Below are 26490 nucleotides of genomic sequence, written 5' to 3'. Positions count from 1 at the left end.
GGCTCAGGGCTCTGGGTCGAGGAGAAGAATGGCGAGGTCTCGGACGAGATCGCCATTGCAGATTTCCCCACGTTCAACGCCGACTCATCAACGCAGATCGCCGTCATGACATCATTGTCGTCGATCGAAGTCATAAAGGCACCGGAGGTCGCCGTCGATGCATCATCGCCATCAACGTCTACGAGAAGGTAGACATCAAGGAGATGGTCGAAGTCCAAGAGAAGGTCGATGTCAAGGAGTCGCCACCGACGTTCGACGTCGAGGTTCCGTTCCGGGACTCTCCGTAGTGAGCCTATCGATGTCAACAGTGAGTTCGCGGTCGGGACAATGTGGCCATTCGAGCAGTAGGTCAACGTTGAGAGGGAGGTCTGACGTGGAGTCCAGGGCACCTTAGGTAGACATCAAGGAGATGGTCGAAGTCCAAGAGAAGGTCGATGTCAAGGAGTCGCCACCGACGTTCGACGTCGAGGTTCCGTTCCGGGACTCTCCGTAGTGAGCCTATCGATGTCAACAGTGAGTTCGCGGTCGGGACAATGTGGCCATTCGAGCAGTAGGTCAACGTTGAGAGGGAGGTCTGACGTGGAGTCCAGGGCACCTTATTCGCAGTCAGCTCGAAAACGTAGGAGGCTGGTCTCTTCTGCAGATTCGGAGTACTCAATGTCGCCTCCTGCTCCTCGTCAACCGTGGCCCTGCCAATGACGACGCCACCACCGCCTCCTGCTCATGCTCATGCTCCTCCGCCTCCTCCTCCGGTTCATCCTCCTCCTCTGCCTCAGCCTGGGCCCCCAGCTCCTCAGCCCACGCGTCCTGCAGAGCTTCGAAGGCCAAGGTCTCGGCCGAGAGATCACTCCCGTAGACACCGCCAGTCTTACACGCGATCTCATTGCTATGAGAGATCCCGCTCCCAACATACCAAAGACACTTCTTCCACGAGTACGGGGAGGTACTCACCTACTCTAATGGACTCTCCTCCTCAAAGAGTGTCTCCTGTGGATGATATCACCACCTTTCAGTAGGTCCTGGTCAGAGGGGAGTTAAAGCTTAACATTCCCTTGTCTACTCCTGTGCCGTCGACTTCAGTTATATTTGAAACTCTCCAGCAGACAAAGATCTTGTACTTTGCTTCCGTTGGTGCCTGGTTTAGTGGAACCGGCTATGGAACTGTTCTTGACACCATCTTCTATAAAATCTGTGCCTTCTAGGCTACAGCAGAAATACCACCTGCCTGGTCTGATCCTGCTTTCCTCCGACTGGACCCACCCCGTACTCCTTCATAGTGGTGGCGGCGGCAAGGAAACAGGGTGCTACGGCTCCGACTTAAACAGTACCACCTGATAAGGAAAGGCGTAAGCTGGATTCGGTGGGGAGAAAAGTTTGCAACATCGCAGCTACATCCATGAAGGCGGCCAGCTCTACTGCCTTGCTGGGCCGGTATGACTGATCCCTGTGGGCGTCGCTTCAACAATTTGTGGACCTCCTGCCCAGGGACAAGAGGGAAGATTTTCAGATGATATTGAACAAGGGCCTGATGGTTTCGAATCAAATCATCAGTCCTGCAGCAGATACTTCACTCCTGTCAGCCCACGGGTATTGCCATGGAGTTGCTCTCCAGAGACATTCCTGGTTTCGTCTCATCTCACTGAAACCGGAGGCGCAACAGCGCATCTCTACTCTACCATTCTCTGGCACGACTCTTTGGCTCCCATGCGGATGACAAGATGGCCCGCATGAAGACAGAAATAGAGACTTTGAAGGCTGTAGGTCTAGAGAAACCTAAAGAACAGTGAAAAGCCTTCCGCCCCTTCCAACGACGTTATTCCTCCCAGAGGTTCCAATGATCTCAAGGCTGTCAGTCCAATCAACAGCAGTTTCAGCGGTCTTTTCAGCCGTTTCAGAAACGCCAGTCACGAGGACGGTCCAACTAGCAGCCTGCACAAGGGAACAAGGCTCCTGAAGGGTTACTTCCCCCTCTTCCATTACCCATTCTGGTGGGGGAAAGCATTCCAAATTATCTGGCAGAATGGCAGAAAATAACTCTGGACAATCGGGTGCTGAATATTGTTCGCACTGGATACTCGCTACGTTTCACAAGCCCTCCTCCATCGATTCCTCCAACTCGCTAAAGCTACATGCTACCTACACGAGTTACAGAGGGCAGCCAACATCCTCTTACAGAAAAGGGCGATAGAATCGGTTCCTCATGCACAGAGGAACAGGTCTGTATTCACGGTTCTTTCCAGTTCGCAAGAAAGACGAGAACGAGTTCAGACCCATCCACAACTTGCGACTGGCCAACAAATGGGTTAGCAGAGAAAAGTTTTGGATGTTGTCCTTGCATCAAATCTACCCTCACCTTCATCAGGGAGACTGGCTATGCGCAACAGATATGCAAGACGCATATTTTCACGTGCCCATAGTGAGGAAACATCAAAAGTTCCTGCAATTCACCGTAGGCAACAACCACTATCAATACTCCGTGCTTCCCTTCGGCCTGAAGTCAGCACCCCGGACATTTTCCAAATGCATGGCCGTAGTTGCTGCACATCTAAGGAATAACAAGGTGTTCGTCTATCCATATCTAGATGACTGGCTGATCAAGGCAGCTACGTCTCCGGAAGCGCAACTACATTTCAATCAGACTTCCAATCTCCTTCTTCGTTTGGGCCTCCACATCAACCTCACAAAGTCTGTCTCTACTCCTGTCCAATGTCTACAGTACCTGGGAGCCACCATCGATGCACGCACAGCAAACGTGTGTCCTTCGGAGGAGAGACGCTTACCGATTCTTCGGAAGGCTCAGGCTCTTATGACCATGCCTTCCCCGACGGTGAGGAAGGTATATTCTCTCCTGGGCTGCATGGCCTCCTGTATCTTCCTCACTCCAAATGCTCGCCTTCATATGAGGCCCCTGTAAGAATATCTGGAGGATCAGTGGACCAGAAATTGGGAGATTGGGAAGACCGGATTCAGCGGTCGCAGCAGGCTGTCCAGTCCATCCGATGGTGGTGTTCTCCCCGCAGTCTCCTCCGGGGGATCCCGTTTCACAAGGAGATACCGACACAAACCACAGTGACTCTTGCGTCTCTCCATCACTGGGGTGCACATTCTGAACACCTCAGATACAGGGAAAGAGGCCACGTACCACATCAACTTCCTGGAACTTCAAGCAGTTCATTTGGCGCTGAAAGCCTTTCAGCTGTCGTTTCACACCAGGTCCCTGCTTGTCCAGACGGACAATACAACAACAATGTTCTACCTCAACAAGCAGGGGGGGCTTGAGATCTCGAACGTTCTCGGGAAGCGCAGACCATTTGGAAATGGCTGTTGGCTAGGAGCCTGACCATCACAGCAACTCACCTCCCATGTGTTCAAAATGTTAAGGCAGACTCTTTCAGCAGACTCATTCAAAAAAATCACTAATGGGTCTTTAACGACGAAGTGGTGCAAGACATCTTCGGAAGATGGGGTACTCCAGAGGTCAATCTGTTCTCTACAGCGGAAAACAGCATATGCTGTGACTTCGCCTCCAGGTTTTTCCAACCAGGGACTCTGGGGAATGCACCGTGGATCAACTGGTCAGGTGGCTTTCTCTACGCTTTTCCTCCAATTCCCCTGATCCCTTACAGTGTTGATCAAGCTCTCACAATCAGGGGCCAAGATGATCCTCATTGCTCCGGAGTGGCCCCGTCAGTGATGGTTCACAGACCTACCCCACCGGTCTCTCCTGCCACATATCCGCCTTCAATGCCGGCCGGACCTTCTAACGAAGTTCGGCGGACAGATGGTGCATCCCAACCTCTTGTCCTTGAATCTGGCAGCATGGCTCCTGAGTTGGTACAGTACAGACATTTGAATCTCCCTCGGAACTGCATGGAGATATTGAAGGAGGCCAAACGACCATCTACATGCACTTCCTGTGTATATAACTGGAAGAGATTTTGCATCTGGTGTGCATCTAAGAATGTGGATCCTACTTCCTGCAAGGAAGATGTCATCCTTCCTTACTTGCTACACTTGGCTCAATCTGGCCTTCTGTTTCATTCGATTAAAGTTCACCTGGCAGCTTTAACTGCTCATAGAAAATATCCTTCACAAACTTCTTTTTTAAATCCCAGTCATAAGAGATTTTCTTGAAGGTTTGAAAAAAGTGTTTCCTCCCATTAGACGGCCTTCGCCTCCTTGCGAGCTCAATGTGGTTCTTTCTCGTGAGGGAACCGTTTGAACCCATCCATAAGACTTCTCTTCAGCATTTGTCTTAGAAGACAGCTTTCCTTGTGGCCATTACTTCTGCCCGCAGGGTTAGCGAACTTCAGGCACTCTGTTGTAAAGAGCCATGAACTGTTTTTCATTCCTCTAAGGTAGTTATGAGGACTCAGCCTAAGTTCTTTCCTAAAGTAGTTTCAGAGTTGCATTTGAGCCAAACTATTACACTGCCTACATTTTTTCAGAATCCCTCTTCTCCTGCTGAGAGGTTGCTTCATTCCCTTGATGTCAGGAGGGTCTTGAAGTTCAATTTAGACAAGACTAAGGATATTCTTAGATCAGACCAGTTATTTGTAAACTATGGCTCGGTCCGGGCTGGTCTAGCTACCTCCAAACAATCGATTTCTAGGTGGTTTGTTTTCTGTATTAAGTTGTGTTACCAGAAAGCCAACAAGACTCTTGTTAGTAAGCCTAGGCTCACTCTACCAGAGGTAACGTACTTATTTTGGAAATCTGTAGAGCTGCCACTTGGAAGTCAGTCCATACATTTACTAAGCACTAATGCCTAGGCACTAATGCTAGGGAAGATGCTCAGGTTGGGCAGGCTTCACTTCGAAATCTGTTTGCACAATAGTGAGGTTATTCTCTGTTTCTTCCACCACTGGGGTGTTGTTTTGGGATGGGCTTGCTAGTCTATAAACATGATTATGACTATACACGGAAATCCCCTACAAGAGAAGGAATAGTTTCTTACCTGTAACTTCAGTTCTCTTGTAGGGATATTTCCGGTAAGCAACCCGCCCTCCTCCCCGGTGGCAGAAACAGACGTACCCATGACTCAGCAGGCATTGCTACTCTTCGCCTTCAAAAAGAACTGAAAGTAACTGCCTCTGGCTATGCATCATGGGATACCGGGGGTCTCTGGAGACTCTTAAAGGCACAGTATCTATTTTCAGACACATAATGGCAGCCTATGGGGGCTTCTCTGTCCAACCCTATCATCTCTATCATGAAATAAAGGAGTTTTGTGAAGGGGAGTTTTCTATGTGTTGAAACTCAGCAAAATTACTCAATTTAAAAGTTAACTGGCTAACTTTTTAAAGTAATGGCCAGTGTAGCCTAGTTAGTTAGGATGCATTATTGTCTTTATATCCCTTAAGTGTCTATACAGGCCTTCCTGAAGAAAGGCAGAAGATGACAACTTAAGAAGAAATATCTAATGAAGTGCTCCGGAGTCCACGTACATGGGCGGGACTATTCACCCAATTATGACTATCACGGAAATACCCCTACAAGAGAAATGGAGTTACAGGAAAGAAACTATTCCTTACCATCTTACCTGTAAATGAATAAACCTACCTATATAATCTACACTACTGGCTACTGGACTGATTACATATAAGGACCTTATTTTGATTACAAAAGTTTGATCCCAGCAGTACATGCCCAACGAGTGCGGGTAGTAATCAGCAATCAATCACTTCCGACAGACAGATTGGTCTTATAATTTGCTCCTAACCCAAAACTTTGCTCATACCAGGAAGAAATTAAGTAGAGCATCTGCTCTCCCAGGGAGAGGGTACTTCTTGTAGGAGAGTGGGGTCTGCAATCCCATGGCCACCCCAGATTTTTGCTTTTTGCTTCACTGGTTTACGACTTTCCCTGGCTGTGGGCCTGCTAATCAGACCCACAGCCTAGCTGTTCTCTCTCTAAATTACAACCATGTACCTTAGGTGCATTTTACCAATTGGTACTGGGCCACCTTATCAGTCCCTGTACAGCATACCTTAGGTATCCAGGGCATAGGTGTACCCAGGGCCTACCAGGGGCTGAAGCATGTATTATGCCACCCCTGGCTGGCCACCCAAACAGACACAACTGGCTGCACGACAGCTGGGGCAAGGTGGTGTAAACACCCTTTGCTTTAGATATAGTATTCCTATATCTAACCCTAAAATGGACACATATATTCCTATCAGTCACTCCTATGGCAGGCCTTATCAATCCTGAAGGCAGAGTGCTTGGAATTATGTGAGATGGTGCTCTGGCAGGAGCTGAGCCCGTTTGCAGCTTGCGGAACCAAGTCCAAATAGCTGTTCCATGATAACGCTATACCATATACTCTTAAGTGCATTATAATCCTTGCGGTTAAATGCGAACTTTGGTATAGCATTATCAAAACATGTCGAGTAAGGGGTCATACGAATTGGAATACTAACCCCTCGCCAATTCTGGCGACGGGGTTAGCATTCCACTCTTCTAGAGGGACACGACATGTATGTAACTGTGAACCCCGGTTAAAGTCAGACACCGCCTCAGCTCCACAAAATGGATGCTGCCACTGAGACACAAGTCTGCCCTCCTGCTGCTGGGAGTCCTTCCAGCAACGGAGGCCTGGACAAAGGGTTTCCTGTCAGGGGCGGTGCTAGCACCATCCCAGACAGGATTTTGTGTATCCCAGGTAGGCAGGGCTGAAAGAAAGGTGACTGCAAGTGGCACCCCGGTGCTCACTGTGCATATGCCGGCTCAAACCAGTTCCTGGGGCACACCAGCCCCTGAGCTGGGGAGAGACCGGACAAAGGAGAGGGGTGTAACCACCCCCCTCCTAGTCCCACCCATAGGGCAGGACTTAGTCGCGTGCCAGCCCCTTTTCTTAGGATAAAGGTAGGAGCAGGCCCCCTTCCCAAATTAGATAATCTTGAATCTTGAAACTACTTTCCACGAAAGGAACTCTTGACTCTTCTGAAGACTCTCCCTTATGGCTAAGGAGTAGCCACCCTGCACCAGCAGGCACCATCGAAGCTCTTGCGGTTTGCTGTAAGTCCATCCTCCGGATCAAGACTGCCCAGCTCGACGAGACCCGGATTCCCTGCCATATCTGGCCTCTACCTACATCATCCAGCCCAGCTGAGATTCGTGGGTGTGACGAGACCCGTGGGACCGGCCATCTTCAAGACCTGCACGACGCTTCTCCAGCACGACCCTTGAGTAAGTGCACTGGGGTTTGAGAAGCCCTAACCCTAAGCAGCTCCAGCACCGAAGTCCAGCCCCCCAGCATCCACGAGATCTGCGTGGGGCCCTTCTGCTTCTTTGCTGCTTGCCACGTTGTCCGGTCACTTGCCCGTTGGCTAGTGACCCTCTTGACGACGTACCACGACGTTTTCACCGCTGGTCTAGGTCCCCTAGACTGGCCCTTGCTTCTATTCCAACAAGAAGTGCCCTGGACCCTCCTGGTCCACTCCAGACGCCATCTTGACTCCACCGCGTGGGCTTGCCTTTGCCAAGGTTTGTTGCTCAAATCCTGAGTCCAGCATCGCCGACAGCCTTGTGGGACAGCTCGCACCTCCAGCCTGGTCGCCGACAACGCCTCCTAGCCCGTGTGACTGCAGAGTCCAGCGTCGCCCACTCACCTGGTCGAGGTGACTTCATCCGGTGCCATCCTGGTGCCCACATAATCACTGGCTAGTGATTAAGAACTGAGTCCCCTCTGCTTTCAGGTCGTCTCCTTCACTGATCCAGCCTTGGATCACACCGAACATCTTCACTGGTCGCCTGCCAGCAACTTCTTCTTTCAGGCTCCATAGACTTCAACGAGGATTCCCGACGTCACTTAAACCCTATGCAGCCGCGGCCCCTGGGCTAGGTAACTTGAGTATTTCGGTACTCCAGCACAGGTCCACTATCCAAGTGTCCAGATCCTTTGTCGTTTTCAGTCTATCTAGTCGGATTCGTCCGGAAACAGTAACTTTAGAAACGCTAGCATCCATAGACTTCATCCCGCGTGAGAGTGCACACTCTGCACCCGATCTCCCTAGGCCTCCTGCTCCTAACCTTAGGGTTCAGTAGTGTAGTCCTAGCGATCCTGAAGCCTCTGAATCTTGTTACTTACCTGCTAGTATTTCGCATTCCACTTTTTGTGTATATGGTTTTTCGTGCCCCTCGGGCATTTGTGTAAATTGTGCAACTTGAAGTATTTTCGTAAGAGTTTTTTATTGTGCTTAGCTCCCTGACTCATAAAGAGTTCAGGGTAGAACTGTTATTAATAAATATCCTATATTTTTATAACAACTTGTGTGGTGTCCTTTCACTTGGTGTTCAAGGGGTATATGTGATGGTAAAACAGCTGGCTTAACACACCCTCTAGAGTTTAGCCTGAAGACTGCTCGTGTCCATGCTACTAGGATAGCTGGTCTGAAAGGTTGACTTACAACCAATCATCAATAAGGGTTGTTTGGTATGATACAAAGTGATCACTAGAATAGTGAGCACTATATATTGGGCCAACTTCTCACACTTCTGACTTGCAAGATGTATATTTTCATACACCCATCTTGCAGTTCCACATACATTACCTGCAGCCATCGCTGCCCATCTTCTAAGGTCGAGAGTTCCTGTATTCCTGTACCTCGACTGGCTGCTGAAGGTTGGCTTGCCACACTCCGTCATGGACCACCTCCGGACGACTGCTTAACTCTTAACAGCGTGGGTTTCACCTTAAGCGAGCTAAATTCTCACCTAATACTCGCACAGAGGTTTAGTTTGTTGGAGGAATTTTTGACATGGTGATGTTCAGTGTTTTTCCTCCGTAGTAACAAGTCCAGGACATTTGGGCTATGATTCAGAAGTTTTAGGCTCGATCCTCGGTGCAGGTCAGGATGCTTTGAAGGCTTCTTGACTTCTTAGTCTTGTGGTATCTGCCTTGTCAACCGTGCTAAGTGGCACATGGGACCTTGCATTGGAACCTGAAATCTGAATGGGTCTAACGTCAAGGCCGGCTTTCCGACATCCATGTTTCGGAGGACAGGGCTGAAGATCTGCAGTGATGGCTGACCGATCACAATATGTCCTGTAGCAGGCCACTCTCCCTTTCCCACCCAGAGCTGCCAGCGGTGATAGACACATCACTGCCGGTTTTGGGGGGGGACATCTGGGGGCGATCAGATGGCTCTGGCTTCCAGTGTGGGGCCTATTCTACATGAGCCTCCGTGACCTAAGGACCATTTGTCTAGCCTTGAAGGCATTCTTCTTGTTCAGCAAGGGTAGGGTGGTATAGGTTCTTACGGACACACACAACCGTTTTGTGGTACTGAAAGAAGCAGGGTTGAGTGGGGTCCTGTGCCAGGTGGCTTTGCGCCTCTGGAAGGTGACTAGAGTGCCAGTGCATCTTTTGGGTCACCAACCACCTGGCATGGTCCCTAAATGCCAGAACGATGAACTAAATAGATGTCATCTACCAGATCATGAGTAGTTTCTACATCACATGTGGTGCAGGGCGTCTTCAGCCAATTAAGGAGCAAGCCTCTCTGGATCTTTTCATCGCTGATTAGAATACAGTGTGTTCTGCAAGACTTTTTGGTGTGACCCTACTCCACAAACCCTCCACCTTGGGCAGTTACTGCTTTGGTATCTATTCTAAGGTGGGTAATCTGCAGTTAGAAGTATGCCTCAGACAAACAAATTACTTACCGTTGGTAACGCTCTTTCTGGTGGATGCTCTCACCTAACTCCTCACTGCCCTCCCATTTCCCAGTTTTGTTGAATGGCCTTTTTTAACATCTAAAAATGTCCCAAGTTAGTGATCAGCAGTGCTACAACAATAGTTCATGAGCCACATCTGAAGAAACTGACGTCCGCGCGGAGGTGTAGCTTTTATTAAGGGTGGGCGTAGTTCGCGAAGTAGCGCTACGCGAAGCTACGCGAAGTGCACTTCGCACTACGCGAACTTCACGTAGCACTACGCGAGCTGCGTAGTAGCATGTTCGCACTGTGCAAGATGCGTTTTCAATGATTGCACAGTGCGGACAAGCATCCGGCACTGTGCAAGCATTGAAAACGGCATCTTGCACAGTGCAAGCTGTAGTTTTCTGCTGCTCGAGTAGATTATTACTCGAGCTGCAGCTTTCTCAACGCGAACAGGTAGTTTCTCATTGAGAGCGGTCGCGAGCATGCGCAACCACTCACAATGAGAAACCTGACCTCCTCGCGTTGAGAATCTTGCCGGGATGTCATTTTGCTTGCTCGCGGTCGCGAACATGACATTCAGGACCGCGAACAAGCAAAAAATGACCACTGCACTACGCTACGCTGCACTACGCATGTTCGCACTGTGCTACGTGCAGCTCGCGTAGTGCGAAGTTGCGAAAACTTCGCAAACTCCGCGAGCGTAGCGTAGTGCTTCACCCAGGGTTAGCTTTTATATGCTCCTCCACTCTTTCACTTCTGGAGTGAATTGGGATCAGTGCGGAGCCATATGTTTCTGATTCAGATCCAGTCTGGTGTCTAGGGGATATTCTAAGGGGAATAGTATCCACCAAAAAGAGAGTTTTGGAAGGTAAGTGACTTTTTCATTGGAGTTATTTCAATTTGTTTTAAATAAATAGAAGTGAAAGATACTCACACAAATGTGACACCATTATGTTGTGATTATCTACCATGTGCATATTGAATGATCGGAGTTAGAGCAAAGAAAATTATATAGGAGCAGATAAGGCCTAGTGGGTAGAGCTTCTGATCTTGCAACCTGGGGATCAGGGTTCTAACCCCAACCTCAGTGTACAACTCCACATCATGTGATTGTGGGCAAATCACTTAATCTCCCTGTGCCTGAAAATGTGAAATGTAATGTGTGGATTTATTTATTTTAATTACCCGATTGATGTACACGATCGTGTAGAATGTCGATCATTTACTATACCGTCAAGTAATGTACATCACTCCATTGCTTCCTAGCTATGTTCATGCTGTATAAAAATCAATTCATAACCAAACAAATGAGCAAATTACAGACTTACACAGCTATGTGCAGAAATGTGCAAACACAATTCTTTTTACTTCCTAAATGTAATCATAAAATCTATGCATTCATTGAGAGATTTGCTCAGTGGAGGAGGACTTGCAGCACCTCATTTGTTCATAGCGTAGATACCATTTTTCTAAAAAATATCAGAGATAGTATGCAGCGGGCTCCGTCACTTCCTGGAGAAGTGACAGATACCTCTATTCATTATGCAGTGGTAAAGTGGCTTTCTAGCCTCACTGGGTTTGTATGGTTGAATTCACAATTTATAATGTAGAAGTACACAACTGAAAGATATCGAAATAAATGTAGTGAAGTTGCGGCGTGGCCATCATGAAAGCAGTTTCATACTATGGCTAAGTGTAAAGTAATGGTTGTGATTGGATGCTGCGAGGTTTAAGCACTTGGACGAGCTGCTGGTGTGTTTTGAGGTTTAAGCTCGTAGGCGAGGTGCTGGTGTGCTGTCTGTGGCGCATCCCTTAAAGAACAAGCATTTGCAATGCAATAGGTCTCGCATTTTTTTTAAATTTTATTTATGTTTTCACAGCGTCAACAAACAAAAATACATTACAATTCAGAAAGCATAGATAATCATTCAAAGGAAAAAAAAGGTCAATAGGGGCATACAAAATAAAAAAAAAAAAATAAGCAGCATACATCATACTATTCAGTTACAGTTACAATATACACGCAGAGGAGGGACAAAAGAAAAATGGGACTAAACCAAGAAGTAAGATGCTTCCTATCGTTCAATATCTACTCATTCATTCTTTTTCAGAAATATTAAACCTCATAATAATCACGAAAAGCTCCCCAAATTTTCAGGCCCAGTTGTCTCTTCCTGGGCCCCTTTACAGAGAAGAGCCCCCATTCCAGCTTGTATAAGTTGTACATTTTTGCTCGCCATTGTTGAAAAACAGGTGGCTTTTCCTGTAACCATTCAGTTGCTATACACAGGCGTGCTACCGTCATAGAGAAAAAGACAAAATATCGGTGTTGATATAATACATCCGACGAGCTATTTATGGGTATTTTACCCAACAACATCATGGCGGGAGTAATAACTAAAGGTGTATTGATGATCATTGTCATAAACTTTTCGATGGCTGCAATAAAGTTCTGCAATTTAACACACCCCAAAAAAATATGTAATCTATCAGCATCATCCTCCTTACAACGGAAACATTTACCATCATACCCACCCCCCCATTTTGCCATTCGTACCGGAGTGTAGTATAAATCAAATAAAGTCTTAAAAAATTGTACTTTTAAATTTGCAGACATTAAGGATTCTCTCGCCATGATAAGCATATCTGCAACTTCAATATCAGCCTCCCCTAAAGCAGTAACCCACTTCAACCTAACTTTACAAAGATCATCTGACCTACCCAGTAGCAGTGTTTGATATAAAATTCCAATCCTAACCTGCCTTCTTACCCCTTCGACCACCGTATTTGTTTGCATGACAGGATTAATACGAACTAAAAAATCTCGAATTTGTAGAAATTTTAAAAAATAAGTTCTAGGAAAAGAAAACTGGGTCATTAATTCATCAAATGATTTACAATTCCCATTATCCATATACAAGTCACCCAAATACCTAACCCCCTTCCTCTGCCAATCTAAAGCAATACCATCTGAAAATATACCTGGTAGCACCCTATAAGCTTTAAAAGGAGTGTAGTACATAATCTTCCCCATTTCAGTTAATTTTGAAATCCATTTCCATACTTTGAGTGCGCCAATCAATACTTTAAAGCGAGTACGTTTAAAGTCGCTCCGTCCACTTCAGTGACTAGATACTGCTTAGCGATTGAGCCTAGTAAAATTTCACAAATTGTAGGTGCAGTGGCAATATTAGGGGCAATCTCCCTAGTAATCATTACCCTCATTTTTAGCAGAAAGCATGTAGCATAATACATGAAAAAATCGGGCGCCGCCATGCCCCCTCTCTCAAGAGGCAAAGTCATAAATTTCATTGCCCATCTAGGTCTCCCTGGGCTCCATATAAATTTACCACAAATTGATTGTAAATACTGTATACTCTTTTTAGGTATTTCCAATGGAATTGACCGAAATATATAGAGAGCTTTCGGTAATACATTCATTTTTACAATATTACACCGACCAATAATCGAAAAATACAATCGTTCCCACCTATCCAGTGAAATTTTAATTTTAGAAATCAACGCATTCCAATTAACCTCCACGAGCTCAGTCATAGTTGCTCTAATTTGTATCCCTAAATACGTAACTTCTTTTACCACCCTATCATCCTGCCATACTAAGGTGTCCGAGCATAAAATTTGCGTCTTTGATTCATTAAGCTTATAGCCCGTTATCCTACCAAACTCCTTAGCCAGCCGCTCTATTTCTATAATAGCAAGTGTGGGATTCTCTGTAGCTATCGCTATATCGTCCGCGTATGCAAACACAGAAAAACAATAATCAAAAACTCGAAACGGTGGAATAAGTACGCTCTGTATTAATTGTTCAATAAAGGGATTAATATACAAAGCAAACAAAAGAGGGGAACGGGGGCAATAGGTCTCGCATTTACCCAAGTTTAAGCTATTGGCATTGTAAATGACTGCCTTTTATTTATGTTTTGAAAACGAAAAAAAATAAAAGGCATTGTCATTTGCAATGTCAATAGCTCAAACTCGCGAGACCTATTGCATTGCAAATGCTTGGTTTTTTGCTTTTAAAAATAAATACAGACAGGAAATAGATTGTTTTGTGTCTGCAATTTTCTGGAAAAATCAGTAAAATCGGAAACTGGAAGCCTTACCCATGGCATACCCATGCTCGGAGGCACAAACAAGACTCAGGACGCATGTGTCACGACACTTGTCTGTTTAGAAGACACAAAATTGGCAGCCCTATGTGCGTCTTCACTTTGTTCTTTCCTGCGTTCAGAAACCAGGATTGGCAAAGCCCAGACATATCTGATTTGCCAGTGCTTGCACTTTTTAATCTTTCTTTTGGACTGCTGCATTCCATTATGTTTTTAGTACTTTGGTGATTGTGGAAGGGTGAATAGTTTAGCTCTATTTTCTGTTACCTGTTTCTCTTCATGGTTTTCATTGTTTTTCACGCGTTTTAACGTTTATTAGTGATGCAAGCCATGCATTTATTTAGAATTCTTTCCATGCCTTTGGACCAGGGTCACGCTTTATCAAATGGATAAAATGACATTAAAACATAAAATATTAGTTTGAAATGGGCAATGTGTCTGCTCACCGTCAATAGCAATTCCTCAGGTTTAGACTTCTGGCCCATCCGTCTGCAGATAATGCCGCTTGTGCAGGGTCGGAGTAGGATAATTAATTTTTCTCAGCCATAGACCAAAAAACACACGTTGCAAGACTGGTCAGATTTAAAAGTCTTGCATTTACTTCGGTTTAGGGAAGATGAAGCAACTGAGCTTCGAGTCAAGAGACGATACCTTGACAGGAAAACGCGAACAGAAAAAGCCTCTTATCTGGAGAGAACAAACCTGACGGCGAACCCGCAGAGAGTAACGGCCGGTGCATATTAAGAGCAAAGCAGGAAGCAGCAGTCTACATCCGACGAAAAAAGTGTTTTATTTTTCTGATATTTGATATTTGTTTTGGCGGCAGTAACATTTAGAAAGGTAGTTTTGTATTTTGCACAGCTCCGATACTGTCTGTTTACACCAATAATTTGAATTATTAATACAGGCGGATGTGATTCATCCCAAGGGATAGACGCTTTTTATTTGCATAGTACGTGTCGAGAATATCAACATGTGAATATGGTCTGAACTGCACAGATTTTTGTAAATAAGATCTCCATTAAGGCACTGTCGGGTAGGCTTCTGTAGTATACAATAGCCAGACTCAAGTAGTTGATACAACTGCCTTTAAAAGGTATTGTTTTGCACATTTATGCTCGCCTCCCGCCAAAAGGCAGAGTTACCAGCTGAGAAGTATCGATCAGGGAAAAAGATCACTTGCCTGTTCGATTGCAGACTAAACATGGTGCCACTTTCGAGCGTTTGTAAGGAGCATTTGCAATTTCAGCAACTAACGAGTGGTGCGCGGGCCACAGCAAGACATCTGGTTTCAATTATCGCGCCCGTGTCTGGGCACGATAATTGAAACCACATGGCGGCCATGCGGGTAACGACACCAATAGGCCATGGGCGGAGCAATGCGCCCACCTTTGGCCAATTGCGTGCTGTCATTGTTAAAAAGACGCACGCAAAGGCCAATAGTGTGGGCCAAAACTGTGCGATTCGTAGGTTAGTTTTGAAAGCCCCTACATGAAGTCGTCACCAGAACAGCGCATCCGCGCTGTTACAGGCTCGACCTAAAAAAGAATGCTGAGCAACTGTGAGCTGGACAAGCATGCATCAAGTTACATTTGCGCACTTATGCACCCCATAATATTTGTACCCATTTAAATGATCTGTGTACATTTGCAGTTTTGTAGGTGCGTACATTTTTTTCAGTTCATGTACAACTGGAAATATTTGGAACTGGATTTTTGGACTTTGTGTAATATTTTAATTTCATAGGCTGTATCACAATCTGTTCTCTTCTTTTTTTTCTTTTTTTTCTAGAAGTCAGCCAGGGGATGGCCTAGGCATGTCATACAGCACCAATACTGAATTTGTATTTGGCAAAAACATGGAAGAGCGAGTTTTGGTGAGAGATGATTTGTTTTCCTTCCTCATTTAAAATTTGCTTGCTTCTTAGATTAAAGTAAAATGGTGATATTAGTAAACATTCGCTTATGCTACAGGTTAAATTAAATGTTGGTGCTTAGGTTACCACCAGAACAGTGCACTCCATAATGTATGCTGAAAAACGGAATATTTAGATCTTGCCAAATAGCATAATTCAACCCATTGGCAATACAGAGGTACTTAATGAACTGTTTCATTGGTTGTTTACACGATGGGATATATCCATTGTGGTCTGCCTCTAGTACATACTGCTTTTTATTACCTTGTTAGCAAAATGGAAAGTGAATCGTGCTTTGACTCAAGAATCAGATGAATTTTTGCCACGGAGTGTATTCAAAACAATCTAGGTTCACCATTCTCCTTGGCAAAATAAGTTGTCCTCGGCGTAAACTTTAAGAATATGTTGGGTATTGGGTATTTATGAAACTTTGGAAATCCAATATACCTAACTTTGCTCATGTGATTTTAATATTGAAGTCCTTTCTAAAATGCTGTCTTATTGGGCATGAGGTCAGTTGCCTAGTACATCATATTGCTAACATTGTCGAATTGTATGGAATAACTTACATTTCCAAGAGTGCAAATGTGAAAAATAAGTATAAACTTAAGTGAACACGTTTGCTTATGGCATCACGCATGCCTCGTGAAGTACACCACAACGGACAGTAGGCCTACCAATTTTACTGTGCCAATGTTCATTCATATACACGTGCTTATTTAGTGAAATATTTCCTATATGCTCACGTGGTTGCCTTCTATACGCTGCATATCTGAGAGGGCATGGAGTTACTTTGTAGTGTCACTGCACACTACATGGCTCATTCAAAGCACATTTGGTACTGAAATGCCCGTTGTTTATTCAGGGCGGTATTTAGCTCAACTTAAACATTAGGCAGCCTGCAGTTTTTCAGAGCTCAGACACAATATTTCAGTGCTAAGTGAAGGCTAGTTTACTGTAGTTTTGAATTTGGGTCAGGGATTAATGTAGCCTTCACACAGTAAGAGGCAATGGCATACTTTCCCGTGCCTCTGCTTCAAAGATGGTTGCCCATGCTTCAACTGTGTAAGATGGAAAGTACTCTGCAATATCTATATAATATCGTTATCTCATCTAGCCATTTATTTTTCTTGTATTATGTTTCTGAAATTTCCAGAGTCCTCAAAAATCGTCTGACTGTCAGATAGAGGCTGCCCAGTATAAGCGAGAATCTGCACTCCCGGCGAGCGTCCCTCAAAGTAAGACCTGTTTTACTGTCTGTTGGGGTAGCAGCTTATGGGGTGCCTGCCGTATTTGCCTATATACAGCTGTAAAGGAATCATACATATTGTGAGGTAATGTAAAACTCCTAGGGGGTAAAGAATGAAGTCGCTGGAGAGGAGAGCCCCACACATGCCTCTATACCCTAAGGGAGGAAGACCAGTTCTTTTTTGATGATTTCAAAGGTTTGTGACATATGCTATATAAAAGTGGCTTTTGCTAAAATATTGGCTAATAAAGGCAGGCATGCTGAAGCCTTGGCCAATAAATATAAAAATCCATGTTGAAATACCAACTGTTGTGAACAAGCATTGGCAAAATCAGTGGTGTCGCCTTTGGGATCACCCCCTTTTGTCGATATTGTACAGCTTAGGGAAACATGAAATGCTTTTTGCTGATGCTCTGCAGCATCATAAATACAAGTAAAGAGCTGGGATGACACAATAGCTGCTGGCGGTCACATAATTCCACTGGTGCACGCATGTGCGATAATGTATCGCACAATGCAGTCTGCAGGCACCGAAAATGAAAGCCAGTTACTGAGTTACCGCTCCCTGGCCAGCCTGATTCAGGAGCCTCCCAGGAAGAGGGCCCTATGTTCCTAAACCAAGTGAAAGGACACCGGGACCCAAGTAGCCGCAGAGGACTAATAACAGAGGTACCAAACCCCTTGCAGCACACAGACCCCATGAGAGTCCAGTTTGGACTCCCATTTCACCGAGACAGAGCAGCCATCGAGTGACAATGCCATGGCAGAGACCAAAGAGGCCCAGCTGTCCTGAGTTTGCACCCTCAACTGGGAAAGCCGACAACCGCATGACCTTAGGACGCACAGAGCCCAGCTAACCTTTCCACTCTGCACCCGAGTACTCCAGCCCGGGTACCAATGAACCGGCTGTGCCCCCTCGTCCCCAGGAACCCTGTGACCCGAAAAATCACACAGAAGGGCGCCCCTGAACGGATGCCTAGACAGGGGAACAGGGGAGATCACAAGTAATCAATAAGGGAAACCCACTGCCTGAAGATAATTGGAGGAGAATCTATACATCAAGGATAAGAGAAAAGAAAAGCAAAATCACTTCCCCCCCCCAAGAGCTAAATTACAGTGTGAGCATGGTTATGTTAACAAATATATCAAATGTATTGTAACGATTCTCAATTTATTAAAAAATAAACAATTAATACACCTTCAATAAATACTCCACAAGATATAATCTATAGTCAGACACATGGTTACATGTATAATGAAAACCCAGGCTCAACACACATACTCATAACCAACTCATGCTCTCAACAGAATCATACTCAATCATTCAAGCAATCACAATATTCACAAAGGGCCCACTGCATCAAAACCAATAATTAATAATCTCCCCAGCAAGGTCTTTGAGGCTGTTGTACATAGAGTGAACCTCAAAGTGCTTTATAATTTGTCCATTTTGTCATAAAGTCACCATTTCAACATACATTTCCATTTGGTGAAGATAGTGATTTTTTTCCAAGACTTCATGTGAACCTCAAAGGAGTCCACAACATGATGGTATTAGAGGACACATACAGATCAGGGGACAACAGCGCCGACTCACGTTTCGGTAGACAACTCAGCATGTGGGTCACACCTTCTTCAGGGCACAGAGGGACAAGAGGCAGAACAAACTGCGGGCACCTGGGATTCCTGAGCAGGAATCAGTTCAGCCTGAACTGACTAGACGACCTAATGGTCCAGGTGGAGTTTAGGATCAGAGGGGCCACCCAAAGGATGAAATTTGGTAGGCGGAGGGACCTACAGGGCATCAACTAGGTGCAGGGATCGGATAATCAAAGCATCAGAGCCAAGAAAGATACAAAACAAAGTCAAAATAGTGGGTGGCGAGCCCCGAAAGGCAAGTGTTGACGATCCACATTATCTCTCGGGCTGGGGAGTTCACACAATTCCGTGTGACTCTGGGCCCGGTGGAGCTCATCTGATTAAAAACGCCTTATCCTTGATGTATAGCTTCTCCTTCAATTATCTTCAGGCAGTGGGTTTCCCTTATTGATCCCTCGTGACCTGAACCCTGCATTGGGAGCTCCCAGACTTGTCCCCAAGTCCCCCCTCTTCATCCTGTTTCTAGGGTGCCCCACCTTCTTTCCACCGGCGTAGCGTGCAATGCTACCAACCCGACCAGCACCTCTGCACCTGGAGAACCACATGGCAGGTAATGAGTAACTGCTAATGGTACTTTGGACCTTGGCCCCTAAGCCCCGAAGGGGACCTCAAGAACCCGCCTGTAAATAACTGTATCCAACTTATGCCTTTTGTACCATATATAAGCATTGCTGATTAAAGACACTTTCAAGTGTACTGTTTACTTACCTGTGAAAATTCATATTTAAAAAGTGCTTACTTGCTAATGAAATTCTTGATATTAAAATTCCTATAAAAATAGTTATTTTTCTAAATTGGATTTTGATTTATTCTTGAGTGTGTTTTTCATTTATTGCCTTTGTGAGTACAACATATGCTTAGCACTACTCTCTGATATGCCTAAACTGCTCGCACACACTGCCACAAAAGAGAGAATTTAGTGTTATCACATTTGCCTCTGTGAACCAATAAGGGTTGCCTAGACTCTCTACACAGTGTACCTAATTTTGGTCCACTATATAAAAGAGCCAGCTTCCTACAGCAAGGAAATGAGTGGCAATAAAGCCAACTAATAGCAAGCAATGGATGGGCTCTGAGGGGCACATGCATCAAGCTAGGTTAATAGCGATTACTAAGGAATCGCTATTAAGGAATCACAATTGCCTATGCATGTATATTTCGCTAAAATATTAGTCATTCCTTAATTGAGAATCGCAAATTGCAATTCGCAATTAAGGAATAGCTTCCCATTCATTCCTATGGGCCAGGAAGCCCATAGGAATGAATGGGATTGCATTCGCAATTTGCGAGTACCAAATAAGTACTCGCAAATTGCGCATGCAATTTGCAAGGGTGATAGGGGTCTAAAAGGCCACCCTGATGCACCCCAATACAGGTAAGTGCACATGTGGCACACATACATGCCATCAGAGCATGTGTGTGCGCCACATGGCACTTACAAAAATGCAAAAAAAGTGCATTTTTCTAAGGATTTGCAAATTACCACCAACTTAAAATTGGTGGTAATTTATGAATCCTAAAGCAGGGTCGCACATTTTTCATGCTTCCTGCATTGCATTTAGGGAATTGCAAAATGCGATCCCCTAAATGCATTTGTATAATAGGTAATCGCATAAATTGCGATTCCCTATTTTGCAATTTTCTTTGGGCTTGATGCCTCCAAAATAGCTCAATATCGGTCGCAAACGGGCCGATTAAGTGAATCGGCCTCTTTGCGACCGGTATTTTGCTTGATGCGTGTGCCCCAAAGCCCCTTCAATTCTTGGTAGGTCTACAATAGGTCTTTGGCAACCAGACACCTTGTGCAAGACCTAAAAATCTTTAAGATTTATAAAAAGTCACACTGTTCAGCTATAGCTGTCTATATCTGGGTTTTTTTCTAATTTGTTTTTTATTAAATTTTCAAATACAAAATATAAGAGCTAAGACATAAACAATACATATCTGGAAAAAAAAACAGTAAACACTAAAAAACAGATGCATATCACTAATATCACAATCCTTGGATCAAATAAAATAATACTGATAAAGAGAGGATTGGGGGGCAACGAGCAGGCAGGCAGGTGAAGGCGTCTTAAGTGTGGAGGCGACACAAGAGGTGAGAAGACAATATATCACTTTTCTGTAGCAGGGTGCCAGATTTCCGGGCAGACCCCCTACAGCACGAAAGAGGGATCTGCAGCAACGGCCACCAGTGAGTGCATAGAATGAAAAAAGCCCTTGACGGCGATTAGTCATCAGAAGCATCAGGTTTAGTCATTTGGCGTGCACAGTATTGGGCAAAGAGACCCCAAAAACTCTTCGGGCGATTACATGGTGGCCCCATCTCATTGTAAACCTCTGATTGGGTATGACAATATAATATATCTCGCTCCCATTCTGCTAGGGTGGGCAATGGTCCTCTCATCCATCTCACTGCCAGTCTACGCTTGGCTAAGAGGAGGCCTAGAGCAACCAATTTACGCATTACCTTCTTAAGAGGTTTAGTGTAGCCTAGCAAGGCTAACAGTGGGTCCGCGGATAAAGGTGATCCAACGATGTCGCTGAGCTTATGAAAGATCGAGGCCGAATACTGCGCGACCGGGGGGCAGAGCCACGCCAGACGGTAAAAACCTGCCTGAGGGGTGTCGCATCGCTCACAGCTATCAGTGTCCCGTAATCCAAACCGGCGCAGGCGCAGGGGGGAATTGTACACCCTATTCAGGAACTTAAAACCGGCAAGCCGATGTCGGCCATTTATTGAAATGTGGCGCGTTATTGTTCAACAGTAGAACCAGACTTCGTCCGTGATAGGGAAGTCTATGTCAGATTACCAGCATTGTCGAGGTTTGCTTATGGGGGTACATTTGCGGCAAGGGCCGAGGTGTACAATTTGGAGATCAGCTTGTTCGGGCCCTGGGCGCCCAAGAGCGGAGTTAGAGGGGGAATGTCCAAGGGTTCCTGAAGTTCCTCACCGAGGACCGCCTGCAAAGCGTGGCGGGTTCTAAAAAAAATGAAATTTAGTCAGTGCTGTATGTTCTTCAGCAGTGCCCGCCACCTCCTCCCATGTGCGCACCCGCCCACTACGAAATAGATCCCCCATAGTCTGTATATGTAGTGTGTGAAGGGAGTCAAGGACTCCCCTGTCTGAGCCAGGTCCAAACCATTGGCACCACTCAACCCATAAACGGGGGGATTAAAGTTGAGCGCCATCGTACATATCAAGGAGCGCATTCCATGCATGAGAGACGGAGTTGATGGAGTCAAGTATACCACAACGACGAGAAGGGATCTGTGTTAGAAATCGTGGCAGAGAGTGCGGGGCAGCCGCACCCCTTCCACCTGAAGGTGGTGTAGCTCCTGGGGCCCATGCACCCAGCCATAAGCGTGCGAGGCCTGAGCGGCCCTGTAATACAATTCCAGATTCGGGGCGCTTAATCCCCCAGAGGAGTTTGGGAGCATTAGTGTGTCCAACGTCCACCCTTGGAGTCCCACCCGCCCTGCTAGTTTAGTCATTAAGGAGCGGAGGTTACGAAACATGTGCTGCGGGAGGACTATAGGTATATTAACAAAGAGGAAAAGTAGGCGTGGGAGGACGACCATTTTCATCAGTGCGATACGACCCATCAAAGAGAGAGGGAGATGTATCCAACGGTCAATATCATCTGTGAGTTTCCCTATCGCTACACCGTAGTTGGTCCTCAAGATCACCTCCGCATCAGAATGGATTTGGATGCCTAAGTATCGCACAGGTTCCGTAGTCCACTGCAGTTGATATTCTAACGTGAATTGCTGCGTCGCAGGTGTCAAGGGGAATATGAGGGACTTGTCCCAGTTAATCGACAGACCAGAAAGGCCCCCAAAACAAAGGACTTCTCGCATTACAGGAGACAGATTGACTTCGGGGTCCCTAATACATAGGAGGGTGTCATCAGCGTATGCAGTTGTTTTGAGATTGTATCGGGGGAAGCGTAGTCCTCTGTGACTGTGGTATTCTCGTAAGGCCTGCAGCAGTGGTTCAGCTGCAACCTCGTATAACAGCGGAGACAGCGGGCATCCCTGGCGGTTTCCCCGGGAGATTGGAAACCTAGTCGACACCGCATCACCCGCCCGGACCCTGGCCATAGGAGCGTGATGCAGCGCTGAAATCATCTGCAGGTACACTCCGCCTACACCCATTCGAGTCAGTACAGCCTTCATAAATTTCCATTCGATTGAATCTAAGGCCTTTTCGGCGTCAAGAAAGACTGGCGCAGCCTTGACCTCCGGTCTCACGTGCTGCAGGGCACCAAAGATAGTGCGGAAATTCTGCGTGAGTGTACGACCAGGAAGCTGTCTATATCTGAGACATACCGGAGCAGATAACTGTAATTCACTGTGGGCTAACTTTCATGCTATCATATCTCCTCTTTTTCCCACCAAACCTTTCTAATGCTGAGCATTACTCTCATCATGACACCAAGTGACAAATGAGTCTGATTAGATCATGAAATATTAGTATTATAAGCAAAACGAATAGCAGCATTATATTACTGACTGGCACTGTTTAATACCTTAAGGCAGTTGCTTTACAGTAACGAAATAAGTGTCTTTCTCTGGAATTCTGCAACTTAATATGATACCTGGCAACTGTTTTGTAGAGGGTATGAGAAAAATGTGAAGGTACACAGAGAATGGGTATATGTGAACGGGGAATTAAAGGAATGCTTCTTTTAGACTTTGGTAATGGAAATCCCATAGATGTATCCCTTAACTCAAGTCAGAAACATAATCAGTGGGGGGAGGGGGGGGGTCCACGTTTGACTTTCACACTTCCTATTGTCTCTCAGTTCCTTCTCACTGCATACATACGTCCTCCTTATATTCCTTCTGTCACCTGCCACCAGCAGCACCCTGTGGTTCTGGTGGAATTATAAATGTTTACAACCATTTTAGTCTTTTTGACGTTCCTCTCAGAGACTTCCTTTCTGCAAAAATTGAGTCACCCAGTTTGTGATTTCCTGGAACACATCCAGTTCTCGTCTCTTGACTACAACAATATTTCATTTGAAATGTAGATACCTTTTCACTTATAGATAACACTTCATTTTTCAGCAACCTCTTTCCAGTCCTACCCATCCAGGTTGGAAGCCCCTTGGAGCACTGCTTCCTCCCATGCAGCAAACAAACAAGCAAATCACCAGTAGCTGAATGAGGTTATGTCCTATAGTTCCAAAGAATCTTCACCATTGAATCAAATTTAAAACACTGATTGGAAACATGCACCCAAATACTCGATTAAGGGGTTGTACTAACCTATCTTTCCCGGGGAAGCACAAAGATGTCTTGTAATGGTTCATTCCATACCTCTTCAAGAATTCTTGTAAGCTTTCTTTAAATTGTGGACCATTGTCGATGATCTACAGCCACACATGCCATTGAACGGATTATGGCCATTGAATGGATTATGTTACTTACCCTGTAAGCATCTGTTCGTGGCATGTAGTGCTGTAGTTTCACATGCACCGACCCTCCTCCCGGACACCTGTGGCCATTACAGTACCTATACACTATTTCATTTGCATGGACCCACCTGCGGGAAAACAGTCTAACAATGGAGCCGATGCCTATGCGCTCGATTAACAAGATGAGGGGTCACTTTCTCTTGTGACTCAAAAGACTTCTTCAAAGAAAAATAAGTTGCACACTGACCCAACACTAGATGGCAGTTGTATGAAGAGCATGTGAATCTACAGCACTACATACCACAAGCATATGCTTACAGGGTAAGCAACATAATCCATTGTCTTCATTAACAAAATACTAATTTCCAGTGACCTTACACCCCTTAAATGTCAGGTTGGTTGGAAAACATCCCAGAATAGGTCATTTGACCTTGCAGTACTCTTCAGGACTCATTTCAGTGCTATTTCAATATTCTATAATGTCAAAGAGGTTTTCTAATCAATTAGACTGCATAGAAAATAGAAAATAGAAAATGGCCGCCGAATAAGAGCTCTGTGAAAGAGCTCCTGGGGTAGGGATCACCGTAACCGGTTTAAATCCCAGGAATACCCCGAAGACGAGCCATCCCCCCCCATGAAGAATTCCAAAAGATGAGGAGGCGAAGAACTACCAACTTAAAGAGCGTAACGGTCAGTGTAACGAGCGCATAGGAAGACCGGTCAGCAAACAACGGACACCGGACACTCACTGACCTGAAAGAGAAAGAGAACCACCGGAGGCGGACTGCCTAGAAATGATGCCTGGGGGAAGCTGGACGTAGCGTGCGTATAATGCCAGCAAGCCAGCCCCAATACTAACGAGGCGGCAACGGAGACCGATCAGCGCGGGAGGAAGCGAACCAACTCGTCTAATACTTCAGCAAACTCCTCCGAAGCCGCGATCAGAGGAAAAGATGCGAGGCGGCTGAAGCAACTGAAGCAAGGGCCTGTGGAGGCTCCCGTACTGCGGTGAGGAGGAAGCGGGAAAGCGGGACCTTTCATTGCATTACGAGATAAATAATCTTAAAGAGTAAACAACCCGGGGAGCCAAATACCGCCCTGCCTGACTCTAAAATGGCGCCCAAACCGGACAGGAAAAACAATAACCCGGTTAAGGCGAACTAAGCGTGAGATTATCAAGGGGCTTTCAATGCAATACCAATCGAGAAAGGTAACATCCAGAACAGTGCAAAGCTATTACCCCCTGGAAATAACAAATAACGAAAGTAAATAATAGTCGAATTGTGAAGAGGGACTCACTCACTCGAAGTAGTGGAAAGAGAAAAAGTCTTCTCTGCTCAGGGAAGGAAGAAGTGAAAAGAGAGAAAGTCTTCTTTGCCCAATGAGGAAAGCAGTGGAAAGAGAGAAAGTCTTCCCTGCTAAATGAGGAACCAGCTCGACGGGAGCCATCTTACAATGCCTGTCTACTATACTGCTCAACCCAGAGACATTGCAACTAAGAGATACCGAGAGAATTAGGAGATCTCCAATTGCTACCAACAGGAATTACAAAGGCTATAAGATAATCAGAAACAAAGTGTCTATCCATACACGCCTAGATTTGGAAAGAGAGCATAAATCTGGAACATAGCAACACCAGTAGCCACTCTAACCGGAGACAAGCTGAGGAAAGAGACACTTGTAGACCTGCTTCACAGTGCCAATATGAGCGGGCGATACCTAGAGACGGTAGGCTCGAAAGCTCAGATTATAAAATACCCACCTAATCTATCCAAAAATGCAGCCAAAAAATTTAAACACGACACCCTGAGAAAAAATCACGACATACTATTTACGGACCTATATTTCAATATAGCCAAAGGTACATCAATGAATGACCTCATATTCCACACGAACAAAACAACAATTTGGCGCAATACCTTCTCAAGGATGCTTACCATAAAAACGACCACAAACATCCCTCATGGCACAAAAATGATGACCTCACCATCACACAGATGTAGAGCAGAACTAAGTATCACCATATATAAATCGGGTACCGTGCTGATTCAAGCAGCAAACCGAGAACTGGAGAAATTTGCCAAGATATTCCAAATGTTGAAAGATTCTTTAGAAGACCCAAGACACCAACTACTCCTGACCCAACCAGAAGACACTCCCGTCACTAATGATAACATCAGAGGAGACATTAGAATCAGGGAACACCATGCTCAAAGCGTTGAACGAGAAATTAGACCTGAGATGGTAATGTCCAAGCCTGAGAACACGTCAGAAAGAACGGAGAGGTGTAGCAAACGCGCGAATAAGGACAAGGACCAGCCCCAAAGAGAAGAGCAGCCCTCGCTCATGAACGAAGAGACCCCCCAGGCTGAGCATACACCGGACTCGAGAAGAAAGCCCCAGGATGACCAGGAAGTGGACAATGGAGAAGGTGTCTACCCCCCTACA

General features: G+C 45.6%; 1 protein-coding gene across 1 annotated transcript in view; it reads left to right on the top strand.

Annotated features, from left to right (window-relative positions):
- The window catches only part of RANBP3L (RAN binding protein 3 like), a 176623-nt gene that overhangs the window by 77749 nt on the left and 72384 nt on the right, over positions 1 to 26490 (top strand). The window contains exons 10-11 of the mRNA XM_078677756.1: positions 15588 to 15672; positions 16868 to 16949. Of these exons, the coding sequence (XP_078533882.1) occupies positions 15588 to 15672; positions 16868 to 16949 (167 nt within the window). The remainder of the gene's footprint in view (positions 1 to 15587; positions 15673 to 16867; positions 16950 to 26490) is intronic.

Source organism: Lissotriton helveticus, chromosome 2_1, assembly GCF_964261635.1.
Source record: "Lissotriton helveticus chromosome 2_1, aLisHel1.1, whole genome shotgun sequence".
NCBI classification, from domain to species: Eukaryota; Metazoa; Chordata; class Amphibia; order Caudata; family Salamandridae; genus Lissotriton; species Lissotriton helveticus.
This window is presented reverse-complemented; position numbering and strand designations above follow the sequence as displayed.